Below are 20,445 nucleotides of genomic sequence, written 5' to 3'. Positions count from 1 at the left end.
GTTAATGTCCATTGGTTGTGAGAAAACAACACAAGTGTTCCAAGCTTTGCTACTTTGAAGCAACTCAAGCACTGGGGTGGGGACCAGAGCAACAGACCTGCTTGGTTCCACCTGCCAGAGCCGACTCTGACTCTCTGATACAAGTGCAAGGAGTGAGGTTGGGCTGTATTGGGCCTCACTGTGGGAGGACTGAGTTGCTTTTCTCTATCTGACATCATAATGAAGCCTCTAGCCTTAGGAGATCACAAGGGAAGAGCTGAACCAGATATAAACTTCGGAGTGATTTATAGATCAGAGCTCCTGGACTTGGGGCCGGCGCACAGCTGCTGTTCCGGCCCGTGCCGTCTGTCCGGCCCGCCCCGTCTGTCCGCCCCGTCTGCTGGCCCCACTGCTTGTGCTGTTCTTGAGGATGACATTTCAGGAAAGCAAACTGGGGAGAGGCATTGGGACATCTGGCTGGACTATTCAGATTCAGCACCAGCTACGAGAAGGGGGTGTCCCAGAGATGCTCTCTGGGGCAGCCACAGAGCCCACTGAGCGTTCCCTTTATTTATTTATTTTAACAAATCAGGATTCCTACCATTTTCTCACCAGAGTGAGTCTGATTGTCCCAGTCTCCTTTCTCACAAATTCAACACAGAGATATTGAGTATTGATTGCCAAAGAGAGAGGCTACAGACTGAGTGGGGTCACCCCTGCCCAAGAGACACGGTGCAAGAAATATCCAGAAAGACACCGGGCCAGTTACCACTCAAGATACCAGATACAAGGCCATTGGGGTTTGGTGGAAATGTCCCTGCTGGGCCCCAGGTGCCCAGGTGGGCTTAGAGAAAGGCACACCATCTACCCCTGCAGGGTGCAATTACACAGCTTCCTCCAGACCCTACCCCCCCAGTGGCCTGGAGACACCTCATCTACATGGAACCGAAAGGCTCTGGATATACCCTCTCTCATTTTCTGTGCCAAACTTTGTCCTCCCTTCTCTTAAAGTCTCCTTGAGCGTCAGCTCCTTGAAACCTTCTCTGGTTAATTCCAGTTGATTGTGAACAGCCTAGCCCTTCCTCTCCAATGTGTGGACTAGCCAGGTCTCCTTTCAGGTCTGCTTCCCCCAAATCCCAGACTGGACTGGGAAGACACAGCCCGAGAGAAGGGATGCTGGTGTGTGGCAATCATTAGTGGTGTTCATTAAATATCTCTAGTTCTCCTTCTGGGAACATGGTAGGATTGCTTTGCCCTGTCCCTTTGATGTTAGGAGTTGCCATGTGTCTTGCTTTGGCTAATGAAATGTGAGTGCAAGTGACACATGTCACTTCTATGTGGAAGCTTTAAGAAATAGTGAATGAGACAGTACACAATACTGGAGAAGTCAGCACAACTTGACCAAGGCAAGGTCACAGAAGCTTCATAGACACATCCAAACTCCCTGAGGGACCAAATTACTGGGCTGAGGGTTGGGGACCATGGTCTTGGGGGACATTTAGCTCAATTGGCATAACATAGTTTATAAAGAAAATGTTCTACATCCTACTTTGGTGAGTAGCGTCTGGGATTTTAAAAGCTTGTGAGCAGCCATCTAGTCCCCTGGTCGCACCCCATCTGGAGCAAAGGAGAATGAAGAAAACCAAACACCCAAGGGAAAGACTAATCTAAAGGACTAATGGACCACAACCACCACAGCCGCCACTAGACTGAGTCCAGCACAACTAGATGGTGCCCGGCTACCACCACTGACTGCTCTAACAGAGATCACAATAGAGGGTCCTGGACAGAGCTAGAGAAAAATGTAGAACAAAATTCTGACTCACAAAAAAAAGACCAGACTTACCGGTTTGACAGAGACTGGAGAAACCCTGAGAGTATGGCACCAGGACACCCTTTTAACTCAGTACTGAAGTCACTACTGAGGTTCACCCTTCAGCCAAAGATTAGACAGGCACATAAAACAAAATAAGACTAAATGGGCACACCAGCCCAGGGATGACGACTAGAAGGCAAGAGGGGACAGGAAAGCTGGTAATGGGGAATCCAAAGTCGAGAAGCAGAAAGTGTTGACGTGTCGTGGGGTTGGCAACTAATGTCACAAAAAATATGTGTATTAATTGTTCAGTAAGAAACTAATTTGCTCTGTAAACCTTCATCTAAAGCGCACACACACACACACACACACACACACACACACACACAAGAAATAGTGAATGATTGCCACGTCCTCTTCCTCCTGATGCAGTAACTGTGGAAGCCCACATCTAGATGAAGCCATTGCCAGCTGTGATCCCTGATTAACAAGGTAGAGTAGAGCCCCCAGCCAAGGTGCAAAGCACATGTAACATGACCGAGTAATATAACTTTGCCGTCTTAAGCAACTAGAATCCTAGGACTGGTTGTTACTGCAGCATAACTTGATTCATCCTGATTAATATAGCCTGTTCTTGATTGGTTGTTACTGCAGCATAACTTGATTTATCCTGATTAATATAGCCTTGTTCTTGATTGCATATTCTAAATTCTTCTAAATTCCGAATATATTCCAATGCCCTCAGTAGATTCTACTGTTTGAGTCAGTCTATGGGCCTGGCCCAAACCTTATCCATGATCAAAGGGATGCATAACATTATTTTATAGGTGGTAGACCTGAGGCCTAGCAGGTATAGAACCAACCCATAACAGTGATCAGAAGCAATAGATAAGAATTCACTTCCTTTTCTACCCACATGGGGGCCTTACTGCCCCCTCTGCCCCACCAACTTGAAAGAGAGTGCAAAGATTTCCCCCGGATGGGTTGAGCCATTGGGCAGTTTCCAGAATTCCCTTCACACTCTGAGCGGCAAAGGTCCATTTGTCTCTGGAGGAGTGAGGGGGTTGGGGACATGCCCTGCCCAACCCAGAACTGCAAATCCTCAAGAAGCTGGGGGGCAAGGCTGTACTCACACTTGTGGCGTACTGGATGTCCTTCCAGATGGAGGTTTCCCGGGACAGGTCGGAAGCCTCAAAGAGGTTGTCCAGGATGACCTCCCCAATCATGTCGTGGCGGGAAAATCGGTCGAAGTCGAAGACACTGAGATGCAGCTTGCGGTCGGCCAGCTCCTCGTAGGGCACGGGGAAGTGGAAGTTCTCATCGAAGGTGGGGTTCAGCGTCTTGCGGTGCACCCGTGTCTGCAGCTTGCATTTGCGGTCAGGCAGGAGGTAGATCTTGACATAAGGGTCAGAGCTGCCGCAAAAGTCCTTGGCAGGGAGGTCGAAGGCCTTCAGGATGCGCACGATCAGGGTCTCACTCTCATAGTCGTAACGTAGGCTGAAATTGATCTTCCCGCAGCTCTTGGTGGCCTCAGACTTGGCATCGTCCCCATCCACCGACTTCTGCTTGTAGAGCTCGGGCTTGATGCGGCCAATGCTGGTGGACTGCTCTGCCGCAGGCGGCAGCTCGTTGCCGTAGTCAACACTGGAGACGTGCATCTGCCGTGGCAGGTGGCGCTTGAAGGAGGTGTGCCTGGCGGTGGGTGGGAGAGAGCACAGAGAGTGTGGTCAGGGCTCGGGGAAAGGGGATGCAGGCAGACACACCACTGGCGGCCCTGGCTCATCCTACCTCTTGTGGAGCCCCTTTGGCTTCCCTCTTGTTGACCCTACTTTTCCTCTGCAAACACCTTGCGCATAGGGGTTGTTGTGAGCATTGTTGTTGTTATGTGCTATAGAGTTGATTCTTCCCATAGTGACCCTATATGACAGTAGAACTGCCCTATAGGGTCTCCTAGGCTGTAATCTTTATGGGAGCAGTTCACAAGGTCTTTTCTCCCATGGAACGGCTGGTGGGTTCAAACTGTCAACATTTAGTTAGCAGTTGAGTGTTTAACCATTGCACCACCAGGGCTCTTTGTTGTGAGGATTACATGTCTTAATATTTGTAAAATACTTGGAATGGTGCCTGGTATATAGGAAGCTCAATAAATGTTAGCCACTGTTATTATTAGTCCTGCTTTTCTGCTACCTGCTTTCTAGGTTTCTTTCCTAGTGGACATGACTCACTCAGCTTCCCTCATCAAATCCTTAGGAGAAGGATAATCCTTTCTTAACCTCAGTGTAGTGCTCTCTTCATTATCATCAATATCATCATTGTCATCACCACCACTACCATTATCAGTTACCGTCCAATCAACTCCAGCTCAGGGTGACCCCATGTGTTTCGTAAGGTTTCTAGTGGCTGATGTTTTGGAAGTAGATGACCAAGTCTTTCTTCCTAAGCACCTCGGGTGGACATGAATGTCCAAGCTTTCAGTTAGCAGTTGAGTGCATTAACCATTTGTACCACCCAGGGACTTCCATAAAACCGAAACCAAACCTACAGCTGTTGAGTCGATTCTGACTCATAGTGACTCTAGAGGACAGAATAGAACTGCCCCGTAGGGTTTCCAAGGAGTGGCTAGTGGATTTGAACTGCCGACCTTTGGGTTAACAGACTTAATACTTAACCGCTGCACCACCAGGGCTCCACAAAAACCAGACCAAACCCATCGCCATCAAGTCAATTCCTACTCATAGCAACCTTATAGGACAGAGCAGAACTGCCCCATAGGGTTTCCAAGGAGCAGCTGGTGGATTCGAACTGCTGACCTTTTGGTTAGCAGCCGGAGCTCTTAACCACTACGCCACCAAGGCTTCCCAGGGCTCCATAGTTAACATTTATTGAGTATGTATTATATGCCAGGCACTGAAGTGGTTAAGACCACAGGCTCTGGAGCCAGATTGTGTAAGTTCATTTTGGTTCGGCCACTTTCTAGATATGTGCCCTTGGGCAAGTTGTTTAACCTCTCTGTGCTATAAAATGAGGATAGTAAAGGTAGCAATTTCATATGATTGCTGTGAGGATGAAATGAATTAACATATATAAAGTGCTTAGAACAGGGACTGGTGCATAATGTACTAAATATGTGTTAGCTTTCATTATTACCTACATTTTTTCATTGGCTCCTCACTCCAACCTTATGAGAGCCGTTAGCCCTATTTTATAGTTGGGAAAAGAGAGGCTTAGAGAAGGTGAGCAAGTTGCCCAAGGTCGTACGATAAACCCTGTCAACGTGACCCCCAGCACCTTCATTCCTGACCTCCTCTCTAAAGACCAGGCCTCCTTCCCTCTGGCTGGTCCCCTGGGAGCCTGGAGAGCCATTGCAGGGGCCTAGGAATTCACAAAGGCCCTAAGCCTTAAGCACAATGCCTCACACATGTTTGCACCACATCTTTTAAAAGTGTTTCTGCATCGTGGCTTTACTGACATATTCCTAAACACACCAGGAACTTTTATGCCTCTGGGCCTTTGCATGTTCTCTTCCCTCTGCCTGAAGCCTTTCCTTCCCGCAGAACGCCCTACACACCCCCACAATCTCCCCCCCTCCACATCCCAAATGCACATCACATGCACAGAGCCCCACCTTAAAGCTACCCCTTTTGTGACGTCTTTCCTGGTGCCCACCTTCTAGTTGGTCCCCCACTTCCTGGTAAAGTACAGCGCCTGGTATAGTCCCCTATCCAAGCACATGCCATATTTCTGGTATCTGTCCCGCACAGGCTGGAATCTCATTAAGGTATGGAAGGAATAAGGGAATGTGGACTGTACGGGTTAGAGCAGGGAGGTGTTCGCCCTCACCTGGTAGATGACGCTGGCTCTGTGGTCTGCCGCTGCAGCCGCGTGTGACGCACAATGTGCTCCTTGACTGACATCTGCACCTCAGCCGGGATATCTGGGGACGTGTGACTGATCTTCACGGCCGCCTCGAGGAAGCCTAGGGTGCTGGGGTCCTTCATCTGGTCTGCCATGTTGCTTCTGGAGCTGGGGCTCTGGAGGACCTCCAAGGGTGGGTTAGCAGAAGAGGGACTGGAGGCTTCCTTGCTCCTCCAGGGCATCCAGCTCAGCTTCCAAAAGAGAAAGAGAAAAACTGCCACCAGGGCCACGCCACACACAATCACTACCGCTGTGACGAGGCTGACAGAGGTGCCTGCCCTCGGCATGAGCCAGGCAGCAGGGACAGAGACAGACAGAGGGGGAGAAGCGGGTGAGGGTGTTGGAGGAAGGGGCACACGGGAGGGACAGAGACGAAAGAAGAGAAAAGAGTGGTCATGAGAAAGCTGCCAGGTCAGAGAGAGAGATGGTTTAAGGGTTGACTCTCGAGTGTCCACGTTGTGAAAAATCTGCAGCATGTGAGCACCTCAGGTTGAACTTCTCCTGTCCCTCCACCACCCACAGCTTGGGAAGCACCTGGGCTGCCTCCCTGCTGCCTGTTGGCATGTGCGCATGGAAATGGAAGTAATTCAAGTAGCAGCCTAAGCAAAATGTGCAAATTCGTGAAGCGTTCCACATTCGGATGCTGTTTGAATTTCTATTAGGGCTGTTACTACGGCCAGGCTTATAACAGAGTCATTTTTGTATACAGCTCTCTTATGCAACAGGCTGTGAGACCCTGGGGAGCAGAGGCTCTGCTAACTCATCCTCCTCATTTCCTCACCTCACCCCAACACCAACTACAACTGAGCCTAGAGCAGGGGCTCAATCAGTATTTACTAAGTTGACTTGAAGTGAAGGAGATAGAGCATAATCTCTTTGAGGGCAGGAATTAGGTCTATGCTTCTTGCATACTCCCAGAACGCTGCATGTAGTAGGTTCAATAAACACTCGCATTAAGAGAGAATCTGTCCCACGTGATATGTTTCAAAGCTAAATACAAATGATTCTTATAGCTGCCATGTTTTCCATTCCTGTGGATATTCGAGAGCTTTGTCAAATGTTATGGTGGGTGAACGGGGGCTCTCTCACTCACTGCCCCACCCTTGCCCACCCCTGCCCCCATTATCCCAGGAAAGCTGTGAGGAATACCCCCATTTTGGAGAAATTATGAAGCAGACCTCCCTCTTGCTTCTGCTCCCCAAATCTGAGAATGAAACTTTGAGCCCAAGGTCTCTTCTTGCTCTGGGCAGAAAGGGGAGACAGCGCTGAACCAATGGCACACCAGGCAAGGTTTGCAAAATGGCCCCTTGTGAACAAGCCAGCAGAAGAGTTTTGTTTGGCTTGTATGATTACGGAAAAGTTGAGAAATTCCATCATCATCGTTATCATCATCACCATCATCATAACAGATTACTGGCTTCTCTTGAAAAAGCTGATGACTTGGTAACTAGACCTATGCTCCTGCATGCTGGGAGGTGGCCACCCCGTTTGCAGAGGTGTGTCCTCACCAGCTCTCCCCTCCTCTCCGTGATGCCTGTCCCCTGCAGGCATATGGGTTTGCAGCCTCTGGACTAGCCTGTCCCAATGCTTTAATAATCTTAGGATTTAAGGTGAGAAATGACCTCAGAAGCACTGAAGCCAGGCTGTCCTTTTACAGATGGGAGCAGTGGTCCAGAGAAGGGACTTGCCCAGGGTTACATGGTCAGTCAGAGGCTGGGCCAGGGCCCAGATGTCCACTGCCCAGCCTGGCTGTCTTTCCATTGTCCCAACCTGTTTGTCTCTCATCAAACTGCAGGAGACTGTGAACATGTGTTTTTCATATTTGTGTAACTCAGGGCCTATCATAGAAACTGGCACATGGGAAGAATGAATGGATGAATGAAGGGATGGATGGCAGATAAGAGGGCTATAATCGTCTCTCATTTCAATTAAGTTCGACCAACATTTACTGAGCACTTGTCATCTGCCAGGTTCTGTGCTAGGCTTGGGCTACATAGATGCCCAGGGGGACCCAAGGTACTCTCACAGCACACAAGCCCCAGGGAAAGCTGTCCCTTGTCCAGAGGGATCTAAGAACAACAGCCATCATCTCTGGGGAGCCAGCATTGACTCTCTTACTATGGGATACTCGCCTTGATCAGCTACCACCTCCATGAACTAGGGAAGAACAGCAGAGAATCCTCAAGTCCTTATCCACCTCCTCCCCAGCCCTCTGCATAGAGACATTGGAGCCTTTCTCCAGCTAAAGTCTATCCAGAGACTGCCAGGGACCAGGAAAGCTGATTCTAAGTAACTTCTAGACTAAAAGTCTCCAATATGGTGTGCCTGCACCCCAGGGAGTGCAAGGGAAAAAAAATCAGATGATTTTAATATTATTTATTATCTTAAAAATAAGAAACTGAAACTTTAATATACAAGTTGATAGTCATTATCAGCTGAAATCGACTCAACGGCACCTAACAATTATTGAATTTAGTCAATTTATTGAACATTTCTATGTCGAAGGTTCAAGGATTTTTTTTTTAAGTGTATTCACTCATTTACTCCTCCCCAATAAAATAGGCACAATTATTATCTCCATTTTACAAACATGGAGACTGAGGCACAGAGGAGTAAATAAATTGCCCGGGCCACACAGCTAGTAAATGGTGGAACTGGGATACAACCTAGACAGTCTGGCTGAGCAATATCACCTCTGTAGAACATGTATATAATATGGGAACAAATATACATCTGTCAGAGGTACTCAATCAAAAAATTCTTTTTTTTTTTTTTTCACTATTAAGACTTCATGATCAAAAAGGCTTGGAAGCTGTTTCTTTAGGCCCTTGCCCACTGGGGTTCACCAGGAAAGCTACCACAGGTATACGCATCCTTATTCTAAGTATCTGGCCGTCTCTAGACCCTTCACCCCTATTCACTGTTACAGCTGTTCTGAACGCATTCTCCCCAGTATGAGACACCTTAAAACAAAAGGTACTTCTAGGGCTTTGCTTTCCTTTGATCATACATCTTAGTTGTTCTGGTAATAATTAGAATTTTAATAAGAAGGGGCAGGTGGGGAGAATGGGGAGAATCCAGAAAGCGTAGAGTGCATTTAAACGTTCAGCCCTGACAAAAAAATGGAATTCAGAAATGAAAAGAGAAATGGGGGAGAGGGTGAGCTGGGGGAATCAATTTTTCCTTGGTATGGTTGCTATTTTGATTGCTTCTCCACGTGACCGCCCTGCTGCTGCTGCCTCTGATCTGTGATTAGGGAAGGCAGAGGGTATGGATTACTGGGAATCAGCACCCAGCACTCAATACTGGTTATGTAAGACCAGGAGGCCCTTCCTATGCCTGGAGAATCTTCTTCCAGGGTTATGAGAGCCTGGGCTTTTGACATTGCACAGGCGGGCAATGTAAAAGAATTAGGTCCTGGACACTGAGCAGGTTCACATCCACAGGGCATACAGAGCAGTGAGCAAGGCTGGTAAGACCAGACTCAGGTCGGTGGGTGATTGTAGAGGATTTAGCCTCTTTAAGATCACTAATATGTGGCCTTGAACCCAACCAGCCCTTTCCTCATGTCTTGGTTAAAGGTGCATTGAGGCTGGGAAGAGATGTAGTTCCTGTGTGGCCCCCAAAAAAAAACAAAACCAGTTGCTGTCGAGTCAGTTCTGACTCATAGCGACCCCATGTGTGTCAGAGTAGAATTGTGCTCCATAGGGTTTTCAGTGGCTGGTTTTTCAGAAAGAGACCTCCAGGTCTTTCTTCCAAGGAGCCTCTGGATGGACTTGAACCTCCAAACTTTATGTTAGCAGCTGAGCACATTAACTGATCGCACCACACAGGGACCTATGTCACGTGGGGGCTATTTGAAGGCCCAAATTACCTAAGGAATGTGCCCTTGCCCCCATCCCAGGCCTGTTGGAGCCAACCCACTGGGACACTTTGGTCCCTAGGAAATCATAGGTGCACAAGAAGCCTTCAAAGTCATTTTCCCATTCATGTCTTATTTAAATCTCTACCCTCTGAGAACGTTGATGGACAACTCAGCTACCTTTTTGAGTGATTCAGGGCTCTTCATATTTATACTATGAACTAGCTTCAGGACAAGAAAGAGATAAACCTCCAGTAAGGGAGAAAGCCCTTGGCACAGCACTGGGGAAGGAAACACATTCCTAAGTATTTGTAGTCTTCTCTCGTCTTCCTTCTTTATTTCCCCTTTAGCCTGGAGAGAAAGGAGCATTGTCCTGATCAGACTGGGCTTATTCAATACTCATGCGCACTGTATGACTTTGGCAAGCTGTCTCAGCCTCCCTTTCCTCATCTGTAGAATGCTTAATAACAGTATCTACCGCATAAGGTCATTGTGAGGTTTAAACGAGACCAAAAATGTATCAAAAGTACAGAGGAGCGTGCCCAGAATGTAGTAAGCAATATAATAAACACTAGCTACTTGTATTAGAATTGGAGTCCTGGTGGCGCAGTGGTTAAGAGCTTGGCTGTTAACCAAAAGGTCAGCAGTTCAAATCTACCAACTGTTCTTTGGAAACTCTACAGGGCAGTTCTACTCTTTCCTATAGGGTTGCTATGAGTCGGAATCGATCGGACGGCAACAGGTTTCGGGTTTTATGAGAATTACCTATGCCCAGGTACCTATACCTAGTTTCAAAACTTGTTTAGTGGGCAGAATACTTGGAAGCCGTGAGCACTGCTAAATGGAAACAGCTTTTACTTTATCATTATAAACCATAAACAATTTTACTGGCAGAAATAATATGACTATTTCGTATTTGTATACATTTGTTTGCATTGAATACAATTGTTCGGTTGGTATCATCACCAGCTAGCTGGTCAACAGTATCGAGCTCCCAAGAAGTAAGAAGAAAATCATGGGAGAAAAATCTACACTTGAGAAAATCCTGCACTCTTTCAATTTTTTCTTGGAAATTGGGGAAAAAGAAGCCCACTGCTCAATATTAGGCATGAAACACCCTTGTCTAGGTATCAGAGGAATCCAGTATCCCATGGGAACCTGGTTTGAAAAATGACAGGAGCCAATTACTCAGCAGCCTTTGGGAGAGAAAAGACTCATGGAACAAGGCTTTGGAAACACATACTAGTGACCTGGCACTGTGCAGGTGTGCATGGCTTCTAGACCTGGCCAGGCAACTGAACTTCGCCAGGTGCTCAGACCCCAAGCAGACATCTCGGGTGGGCACCAGCTCCAGAATGATCACAGAGCACATTCCATTCACATTGCTTGCTAATTACGTGACCTTGAGAAAGTTACTTAATCTCTCCAAACCTCGGTTTCTTCTTATTTAATGCCGATTCTAACTATCCCTTACTTCACATTATCATTGTGACTATTAAATTAGCTAAGACTTTGAGCACAGTGCCTGGTACATGGTAAACTCCCCCAAAATGTAAGCTTCTATTATTCTTCATGCTTTGTTTTTGAGTGCAGGTAATAGTTTACTATATACAGAGCAGACCCAAAGCTAGGCCTGCTGAGGCAGGGAAGGGGGATGCTGTAAATTCTCAGGATACCAGACCAGAGGGCAAAGCATCTGAGAGACCTCAGTCCGCTCCTCTGTCCTGGGAAGTTAAAATCCCCCTAAAGTCCAACAGGACAGGACCTGCTTGTCACCCTAAGTGAGATGGTCTGGCTGGGGTGATGGCTCCTGGCCTCCTTCTTCTGCCTAGAAAATGCTGGGTTATTAATTAGCAGCCCAGGGCTTTCTTATCTCCCTCACTGACACTTCTTTTTCCAAAGACAGAGCCCTGGTGCCCCTCCCTGTCTCTCCACCCATAGTGTTAGGATTCATCAGCAGTTCTTATCGCTTGCTATTGTTCCCATTTTTCTAATGGTCTCCCATGTCAGGAAAATCCATTTTGTAACAGTAACAGGCATTCCTGCTAACAGATTGTAATTGAAAAGATAAAGTGGGGAGAGGAAGCAAAAAAGAAAGGACCACTTTCCCCGCTCACCCCAAAGCTGGAGAAAGCTTGGTTTCAGGGCCTGGGGGTGCTAGTGGACCCTCAGAAATGGTAAGTGCTCCGATTGTGGAGAGTAGGAGCTGCCTCAGGCGAGGAGCTCTCATCCAGACACAGAGTCACCGACAAAGTGCAGCCCAGAGACCAGAGATGCAGAGGCCCAAAAGTCCAGAAGGAACAGTGGCCTGTCTTAGAATGGAAGAGACTCCAGGCACAACCATTAATATTAATACTAATAATATTATTTGCCATTTATTTCTATATGGTAATCACTGTACGTTTTATATTACATCATTTGATCTCTAAGTCCCTTTGTGGTGCAAATGATTAAGCTCTCGACTACCAGATGAAAGGTTGGTAGTTTGAACCCACCCAGATGCTCTATACAGACAGGTCTTGCGATCCGCTTCCGAAAGGTCACAGCCCTGAAAACCCTGTGGAGCACAGTTCTACGCTACATACTCGGGGTCGCCATGAGTCAGAATCAACTCGACTGTCAACTACCATCAACAACAATTTAATCTTTACGGCCACCCTAAGAAATTAGTATCCACCTCTCACAGACAAATAAGTTTAGAGATGCTAAGTAATGTGTTCAAGGGTATACTGTATTAAGTGAAAGAGCTGGGATTTGAACCTAGGACTCTATGATGCCAAACTTCAAGCTCTTGAGCCAAGCATCTCTGAGGGTCTTGGAGGGTGAGCTGAAGAACTGTTGGATCGACAACTGGGCAGAGAAGTTAGGGAGACATTTCTTAGTTATAAGCAGGGGAGGTTGGAAGGGAGTCCTCTGCACAATGGCCAGACCCTCTGAACCTTGGCAGAACCCCAGAGACTCGAATTATTACTGTACCCCTCAAAAACACACACACACATACCCATCTCTTTCTTCTTTCCTGGAAAGTGAAGACAGTGAAAGTTATCCATTAGCCACCAGGTAAATAACCAATGGCCTCTGGAAAAGTCCTATCCAGAGATGTACCTGAGAGAAGTATCTGTGTGTGTGTGTATGTGTGTGTGTGTGTGTGTGTGTGTGTGTGTGTGTGTGTGTTGGGGAAACAGGGGCTGTTCTGTTCTGAGGCTCACAGACATGGTCCATTAATAATAAGCTCTGATGTTTGGCTTGTAAATTTATTAGGAGAACCCAGTGTAATTAAAATTTGGGGCTGAGGGGAGGGGGAGTGGAGGGCCTTTGCTTCCTTTCCTTCTTCCAGAGATCCAGACTGAGCTACCAATGAGGATAATTAGCAGAGTCCAAATAGAGAAGGAATTAATGCTCCTGAAAAAGCTGTGATGAGGAGAGACAATGCTGGGCTAATTATGGCCGCACCAAGCTTTATGACTGGGTGCCTGCTTCCACCATCATTAGGGGATTCAGGGACAAATCGGAGACTAATGTCGAGCATTATGGCTAACAGAGCATTGGCTCTAATTTCACAATTATTAGAATTATTAGTTTTGCAGATGGAAACTGTACCTTTTTGCCTGATTGGTCATGCCATGTGGCCCCTCTCACTGTGGGGATCAATGATGGGTGATGTAGGGGAGGGGCAGACAGAGAGCCAGGAAGATTCTTTTCCCTTTATGCTCCTCTTCCTGTCCATAGCTGCACCTAGCAAGATGGGAAGCCTAACCGGGTTCATGCAGAGCAAGAAACACAGCTCAGCACCCCCTAGAGAGAGAAGGGAGGGATGACATAGTGCCATTATACCTGGGAGCCTCCAGAGGTGGATGCCCTACTCACCTCCACTTTCAAAGACCCCTCTGATTTCAGTTCCTAAATGTGGCTCAGCCCTTCAAGGCTTCATTTCCTAAGCAGGACCAGCAGGAGTTCCACCTGGCTTGGTCAGGACTTTCTCTTACCAGGCTTTCCCCCACTCCAGACAACCCTACACAGATCCTAAAGAAACCTGGCCTGACCCAGCTGCCTCAGTTCTAGTACTAATTGTTGGCAGCCTTATGTTCCTCCCCCAACTCTGTGGGCAGTGAAGACAGAGTAAAGGTAGAACAGCTAGAAGAGAACGCATCTTTTCAATAGAGCTTGGAGAGACGGAGTACTCTGGATGTACCATCCTCACTTTTGAAGTTCCCATAGCCAGAGGGAGAGAAGAACTTCTACAATTATAAATCTAAGGGCTTTACCACTCCTACTTACTGGACCCTGGTTCTAGAATATTAAAGCACAAAACGTACTATGGAATCATAATATCATTTCCATGGGTTCTAAAGGATCATGCATTGTACCTTTCCTCAAAGAGGGCAAGATGCGAGGAACTGCTTCCTTCCAGCAAGAAGGAGTGAGGGAGTGGCTGATTATTCAGTTATAGAAACAGGACTCTTGTGTTTTAAGGAAATGTTGTGCGTGTAATTTACCATCACAAACAGGAAAAAAAAAATCTGTGTTGCAAAAGGCCCACTTCAAAGCCGGGTGGCTGAATCACAGAGCTTCTCTGGAATCATTAGAGAAGTGGACAGACATCACGTTCATCTCCTGGTCACAGGTAAGCTGGAGACCATTCCTGGCTGTCAGCCTGGGAGGGGAAGGGCAGCTTGGGGTCTCCTGTCAGGTTCCTGCATTTTCTGGGACATCTCTGGACCTTTGCTCACTATCTCAAGTCCAGAACCAAAGCTGCCAAGCCCAACCCTCTGCACCTTGGCCTATGGAGAAAGTTCATTCACCTCCACAAGGTAAATGACACAAGGAAACAGGGAGAACTGCCTGTTAAGTGTCCACTTTGGGAGGGAGGATTAAGGAAGAAAGCACTTTGTCTTCAGAGATTTTACAGAAAAAGGAGAACTTGTCTTTAGCTGAGACAATTTGTGCAGAGGTGTCTCCAAGCCCGGGTTGGATTAACTGAGATATCCTATGCAATTTCTAGCACAGGCATTGGCATAAAGGAGGTTCTCAATAAGTGATAGAGTCTGAATGTCAATTGCTGAATCTCAAGGTGTTACTAGAAATCCCGTGAGCTAGAGACTTAGAGGAGGAAGGCAAGGGAAAACATGAAATAATAAAGGGAACTGGGTGTGTTCTAGCCACTTGCGTTTTTCAAGAAATTGCAAATGAAAAGATCGAGTGTTTCTCTGCCTGGAGAATCTGGACCCAGGCAGTGGCTCTGGGATACAGGGAGGTGGGACACCTGGGGCCTTGGTCCTGTACTCCATAGTAGTTCCCCAGATCCCAAGCTCACAGAAACTCCAAAGCCCAAAAACCATTCTCAACCACTTTCTTTCTTTTGCTATGATCAAGGGTCTTCTCTGTCTCCTCCCATTCTCTTCAGCCCCCACAGCTTGGCCCTAGAGCTTCCTGAGGCTCGTGACTCAGCAGCCAAAGTTAATGTTCCCCAGGGCTGACAACTCAAACTCGCCTTCTAGAGCAGCCTGCAGGGAAGGCATACTGATTCACTGGGGCTGGCTGGCTCTCACCCCTCAGCCTGTCTCACCCTCAGCCTGTAGGTCCAGGTACCTGTCACTCCAGACTACAGGATGTCCCTATGAAGTCAGAACACCAGTGCCTCTCTCTATCAGGATGTGCTACTACCCACCACCCCTCCCCCCACCCCCAGCTCCCACCACTGCATTTCTGCTCAGGACAGACAGGAAGGGCAGCCTCCATCCCAGGTGGAATAGTACAGGTGTGTGTTCGACTCAGATCCCTAGAGTCTAAGGGGTCAGGACTGACATTAAGGGCCCCACTGTAGATGGATCGTTGGAGGAAAGGATGGAAGGGAGCTGGAGAGTGTGGTGAGGCTGGAAGAGACTCCCTGGCTTGGGAAAATTGTTGTCTGGTGGGTATGAGAAATTGGGTCGTGTAGGAAGGGATGGCACCAGAGAACCAGAGTCTAATAATACTTGCTGGGCCTAATCTATTCTGAGAATCTCCAAGACAGAGAATCAACGTCCTCAACCTCCATCATTGTACTATCCTCTAAAAGTTCTTCGTTATGTCTGATTTCAGTCCCTTCTGCTGCAGTAATCAAACCATTGATTAAACATTGCCAGGGCCGGAGACAGAGCAGCGCCCCCTACCACCCACAAACGGCTAAGGTGGGCTCCAGTCACCCCAAGACTGGACTCAATCTCCTCACACACACAAGCTTTCGGTTAGCCCACTACCTGCGTCTCTGCTCCTAACTGGGGATCTACCGCTATCTCTGACCTTTGACCTGAAGTGAAAACAGGGCCCTGGAACTTGCGGCTGCTGGGCAGCTTATCCCACCTGTACCTGCTTCCCCAGCCGCGGCTCCAGTCCACGGTTCTTGTCCCTGGAGAAGCGCGTGGGGACGAAATTCCCGCCTTTCGCCGCCCCCTCCTACCCTTCCTGCGCCCGCGGTGCTGACCTGCCGGGCAACTCCCGCGCACCCCCAGACCCCGTGCCACTGGGGCCGGCGTAGGGGAGTAAGTAGGGGTGGAGTCTGAGGCGCCTTGGTCCCTGCGGGATCTCCCCACCCCCACCCTGCATTCCCTCGAGGCCTCGCACTGTCCTCAGCCCCTCCCAGAGGGGACGCGACCCTGCACTCCCTCCCGGCCAGGACTCTCCAGACGCGGGGATTGGGACAAAGAAGCCCCGCTGCAGCCCGAGAGCGTGGCTGCAGGGCACTGGTGCAGCAGGTAAATACCAGGGGCTGGCCAGCAGCCACTCCGGCGACCCTCCCGGGGCTCCGGCCGCCAGGGCGCGACAGGCCATTCCCGCTGTCGCGACTCCTGAGAGACGCTGCAGCAGCGCGCCGGGCCCCAGCCCCACGGGGACTCACCGGCTCCGGCGATCTCGGCTCGACTCGGGCTCCCGCCTCGGCTGCGCGGCCGCCCGGGACTGCGTCCAGCTCAGGGTCCCCGCCACTCGGGCAGGAGGCACCCGCTTGGCAAAGTCGGCGAGAGGCACCGACTCAGACGCGCGCCGGCCGCGAGTCCGAGTGAGTCAGAGAGAGACCGAGGGAGCGAGTTATAGGGGCGGGGGTGGGGGTGGGGGGCAAGGGAGACACCCTCCCCCACCCCGCCCCCCGCCCCCCAGCGGAGACGCAGAAAGCCACTGGCAGCCCGCGAGACACCCGGACACAAAGACCTCGTGCCAGCCACAGACCTAAGTTTCTCCCTGAGAGACACAGGGGGCTCGAGCCACCTCCCCCGAAAGAACAGATAAACCGACCGATGGACAGACCCTGGGACCTCGACACCGCAGCGGAGACAAGCTTTCTTCCTCAGCCGGGATGTCCCTCTTCTCCTGCTTGCTCCACCGACCCCTCCCCTGGCAGATCGCGTCGGAGAGACGCGAGGGCAACTGAGGCCCCGAGGGGCGCCGCGTTCCGGGAGCCCAATTTTCCGCGGGGGCCCCTGTAGTAGTCCCACGGGAGGGGGCAAGGGGATTCTCTCTCTCCGGAGTCCCCTTCGTGTCTTTCCGATTGCCTGGCAGACGATGGGCCAGGGCATTTGCTGGGGTTGGTTCCGAATCGAGAATCCCGAGCTGGAGTTCTCACACTAGGTTCCCGGGCTCCTTGGGGAGGGGCGAGAGCCAGGGCGAGTCTCCCGGAAGGGAGGGGGCTCTGGGTCTCCCATTACCTTCGTCAGCCGCGCTCAGGCTCCCCTCCAGGGGCTGCAGCTCGAAGCTCTGACAAGTCTCCACGTCCAGCCCGAGAGGGGGCGGCCGGGCCCGGCACAGTGAGGCCAGGACCGCGAGCGCCGCCTGGCACCGAGGCCCCGCTGCCCCCCCCACCCCGCTCATGCCCCGGACACCCCCGCCCGCCGAGCAGCCGCCGGAACCCGCGCAGCAGCCGGACTGGGGCGGGGCAAGGCGGCCTCAGAAAGACCCTCCACGCAGCGGCCCCCTGCGGCTCCTTTCGGCTTTTAACCACTTCTCCGCAGGGTCCCCGCCCCTCACGTGGCATCCCGCGGCAGCAGCCAAGTCTGGCGCCTCATGGCCGCCCCCTCTGCATTCAGGGGCAGGCCTAAGTCCCGGCGGGTGCGAGGCCGGGAAGCCCGACTGTCCTGCGTCTTGAAGGGTGCAAGGCCAGGAAAAGAGCCCGGGATCCGGCTCCGCATTAACTGCCTTGTGCGACCTTGGGCGTCTCGGAGCCTCAGTTGTCCTTTCTGTAAAAGGGGTATAAATGATGACGAATGCTTCACAAGCTGTCTGGGGATATAAAGATAGTGCTTGTATGAACACTGGGTAAACAGCCACACTCCACGCAAGTGGCAGCCCAATAGATAAACCCGTAAAAGAAAAAGGGATGACTGGGCTGAGGGTGAGAAGTTCGCAGAAGGACCTTGGTCGAGGTTCCTGATAGGAGAAGTTAGTCAGACTTGCCCCAAGTCCCGGCTTTGCAAGCGAAGACCCCAAAACTGCTGGGCGACGCGAACTAAGACTTTCCGAGCCCTGCAATCCTGAGGTCCGCGGTGCCCTCACGTTGCTATGGCGACGGGAGGCAGCGGCCGTCTCTCTCCATGGCAACGGGAGGGGAAAGTTTCTGGCAAATAGCAATGGGGGCCATTTCAAGAGGGCGCTTCGTTGCCGCCAAGCCCACTTTCCCACATCAGCGCAACACCACCAGATACAATGCATCTTACTATTTATTAAGCACAATAAGGACCAGAAAGACTAAAACCCAAACAGGATTGAGGCTAGAAGTAGCCTAAACTCCCCTCCAGGAGATGTGGCGTGAGGCCCAGGAGATGGTTGGCTGAGGGGCTCCGAGGCGTCTCACTCAGCAGTGAAGAGTCTATGGGCCATCACCAGGCGGAGCCAGGAGGGCAGGACCCTGCGAAGGCCCTGCCACTGGAATCTCATATCCTCGGCCTGTCGATTGGTGAGCCCTCCTTCTCTGTGGGGTTCACCCGAAGCTCCCGATTTGAGTTCCTTGGCCTTCCTGGAGCTGGGAAAGAAACTTTAGTTGGCGCCTCCGGAAGCCGTGGGACTTGGGTGAGCCCCCGCAGTGAGTGGGGGAGGAGGGTCTTTCCTCTAATTAACAAGCTAATTGGAAATGGCTCGGGCGGCGACTCACTTTCCGGAGGGAGGAGATTCGGAGCCCCAACTCCTGGCGGTCTCCACTGCCGGCCATCTGCGCCAGCCGGCCCTTGGACTTGCTAGCCCTGGGCAGGTAGTGCCCCGGGCACCGCGGGGCAAACCAAAGCCTGAGAGGACTCTACTCCAGCCAGGCGGCTTTTCGGCTCAGGACTAGCGCCCTGGCTCTGTCCACGGTGCTGAAGGCCCAGTTGGTGCAACAATCCCGTGAGCACAGGGGAGGGGAGGGGGAGGAGCAATTGAGTCAGACTTGCAGCTTCCACGCTGACCTCTGGAGCTTTCGAGAGGAGGGGGCGAGGAACTCAGGCGGGAGGGACTGATCAGGCATGACCCTGGCGGCCCTATGCAATCCAGGCCGCCTTCCTGCGGGAGGTGCTCGGTTGCTGTTCCAAGCACAGGTGAGGTTGTAGCGTCCCCATTTACCTTCCCGGTGTTTCTAGAACCCACCTGAGGAGCCCAGAGGCCCCATGACTTTCCCCACCACCACACGCTGCAGACCTCAGCACCCGGGAGAGACAGGAGCTCAGAGGCCCCTCGGCTACGTGCTCATTAGCAGTTCCTGAGGCGGCAGGTTTTTATATAAAATAATAACCGAGACGAGCTGCTCTCTGCCCGTGTTTATGGCAACTCTGTCACTCCGCGGCGATTTCTCCCTCCCCTTCCCGAGTTCCCAGGGAAATTCGCAGAACGAAGCGCCTTGTTTTGCCATTGCAGGGAATGAAAAAAAAAAAAAAAAAAAACAGTACCGTTCCAAGGGCCCAGGACTGTGATGCAGGGAAATCAATATTTTGCTTACAACGAGTCGGGGAATTTGCATTTAAACTGAAGGCAAAGGAGCGTGTTCTGAGCAGAGCAGGTGGCAGGAGCCGAGAATTAACAGATAATTTCTCATTGTTCCCCGATTCAGCCTCCACACTCAGCAGGCGGTTCTGCAGCGTCTCTGGCGCCCCGGCAGCAGCTCTGGACCTGGCATTTCTCAGCCTAGCAGGTTCTGCTCTGCCAGGGCTGCAGGAAGGGGCGAGGGCTCCCGGGTCAGTCAATGACTATTTGGAGTACCTGAATGAGTGCGTATGAGAGAGAAAGAGACAGATACAGACAGAGGAATAGACAAAAGAAAGACACAGAGATAGAGAAGCAAAGGACAGAGACACATGAGAGACAGGGATCGGAGATACAAAGGAAAAGGCACAGAGAAACAAAGAGAGAGACATACACAGAGACAGAGAAACACATTCAGAAAGAAAGAGAAAAAGTATTTTCTCCTTACATTAAGAAAAAGCCCACCCTAGTTGACCTCTTCATCGACTCCCCCCATTCTCTCCATTAATCACCAATACCATTGTGGTCACACAATCAGCCACAATGCAGAGAAAAATCCTTATGTAAAGATGGGAACTTCTCTCTACACAGCCCCTTTCCCTCACAAACCCATACCCAAAACACATCTATGTTTATTCTCATATGAAGAGACCAAATTCAGACTCACAGGGTCCCACCTATATCTGGAGAGAAGGAGGTGGAAAGAAATACATTTGTCACCCCTCATTCCTGTTTCTCAGGTAAACATTCTGAGCTTGGGTTTGGGAGTGCAGAGGAGAGAAGGAGGAGCAGAGAGAGTCAGCATGGCACTCACATCCCCTCTCTGAGACTCAATTTCCTTATCTGCAAGATGATGAAGTTGGATTAGGGGCTCTTGGAGAATCCTTCCAGCACCAGCCTTCTAGGATCCTATATG

General features: G+C 50.3%; 1 protein-coding gene across 1 annotated transcript in view; it reads right to left on the bottom strand.

Annotated features, from left to right (window-relative positions):
* Window positions 1-17,414, bottom strand: part of SYT6 (synaptotagmin 6) — a 65,368-nt gene extending 47,954 nt beyond the window's left edge. Inside the window, exons 1-3 of the mRNA XM_004380438.1 lie at window positions 17,252-17,414; window positions 5,636-5,984; window positions 2,929-3,487 (exon numbers count right to left, since the gene is read on the bottom strand). Coding sequence (XP_004380495.1) covers window positions 2,929-3,487; window positions 5,636-5,984; window positions 17,252-17,414 — 1,071 coding nt within the window. The remainder of the gene's footprint in view (window positions 1-2,928; window positions 3,488-5,635; window positions 5,985-17,251) is intronic.
* Between the last annotated feature and the right edge of the window lie 3,031 nt (window positions 17,415-20,445).

The sequence above is a fragment of the Trichechus manatus genome, unplaced genomic scaffold (genome assembly GCF_000243295.1).
Source record: "Trichechus manatus latirostris isolate Lorelei unplaced genomic scaffold, TriManLat1.0 scaffold00073, whole genome shotgun sequence".
In the NCBI taxonomy this organism is placed as follows: Eukaryota; Metazoa; Chordata; class Mammalia; order Sirenia; family Trichechidae; genus Trichechus; species Trichechus manatus.
The sequence above is the reverse complement of the archived record's forward strand: the minus strand, read 5'-3'. Positions and strand labels throughout refer to the sequence as shown.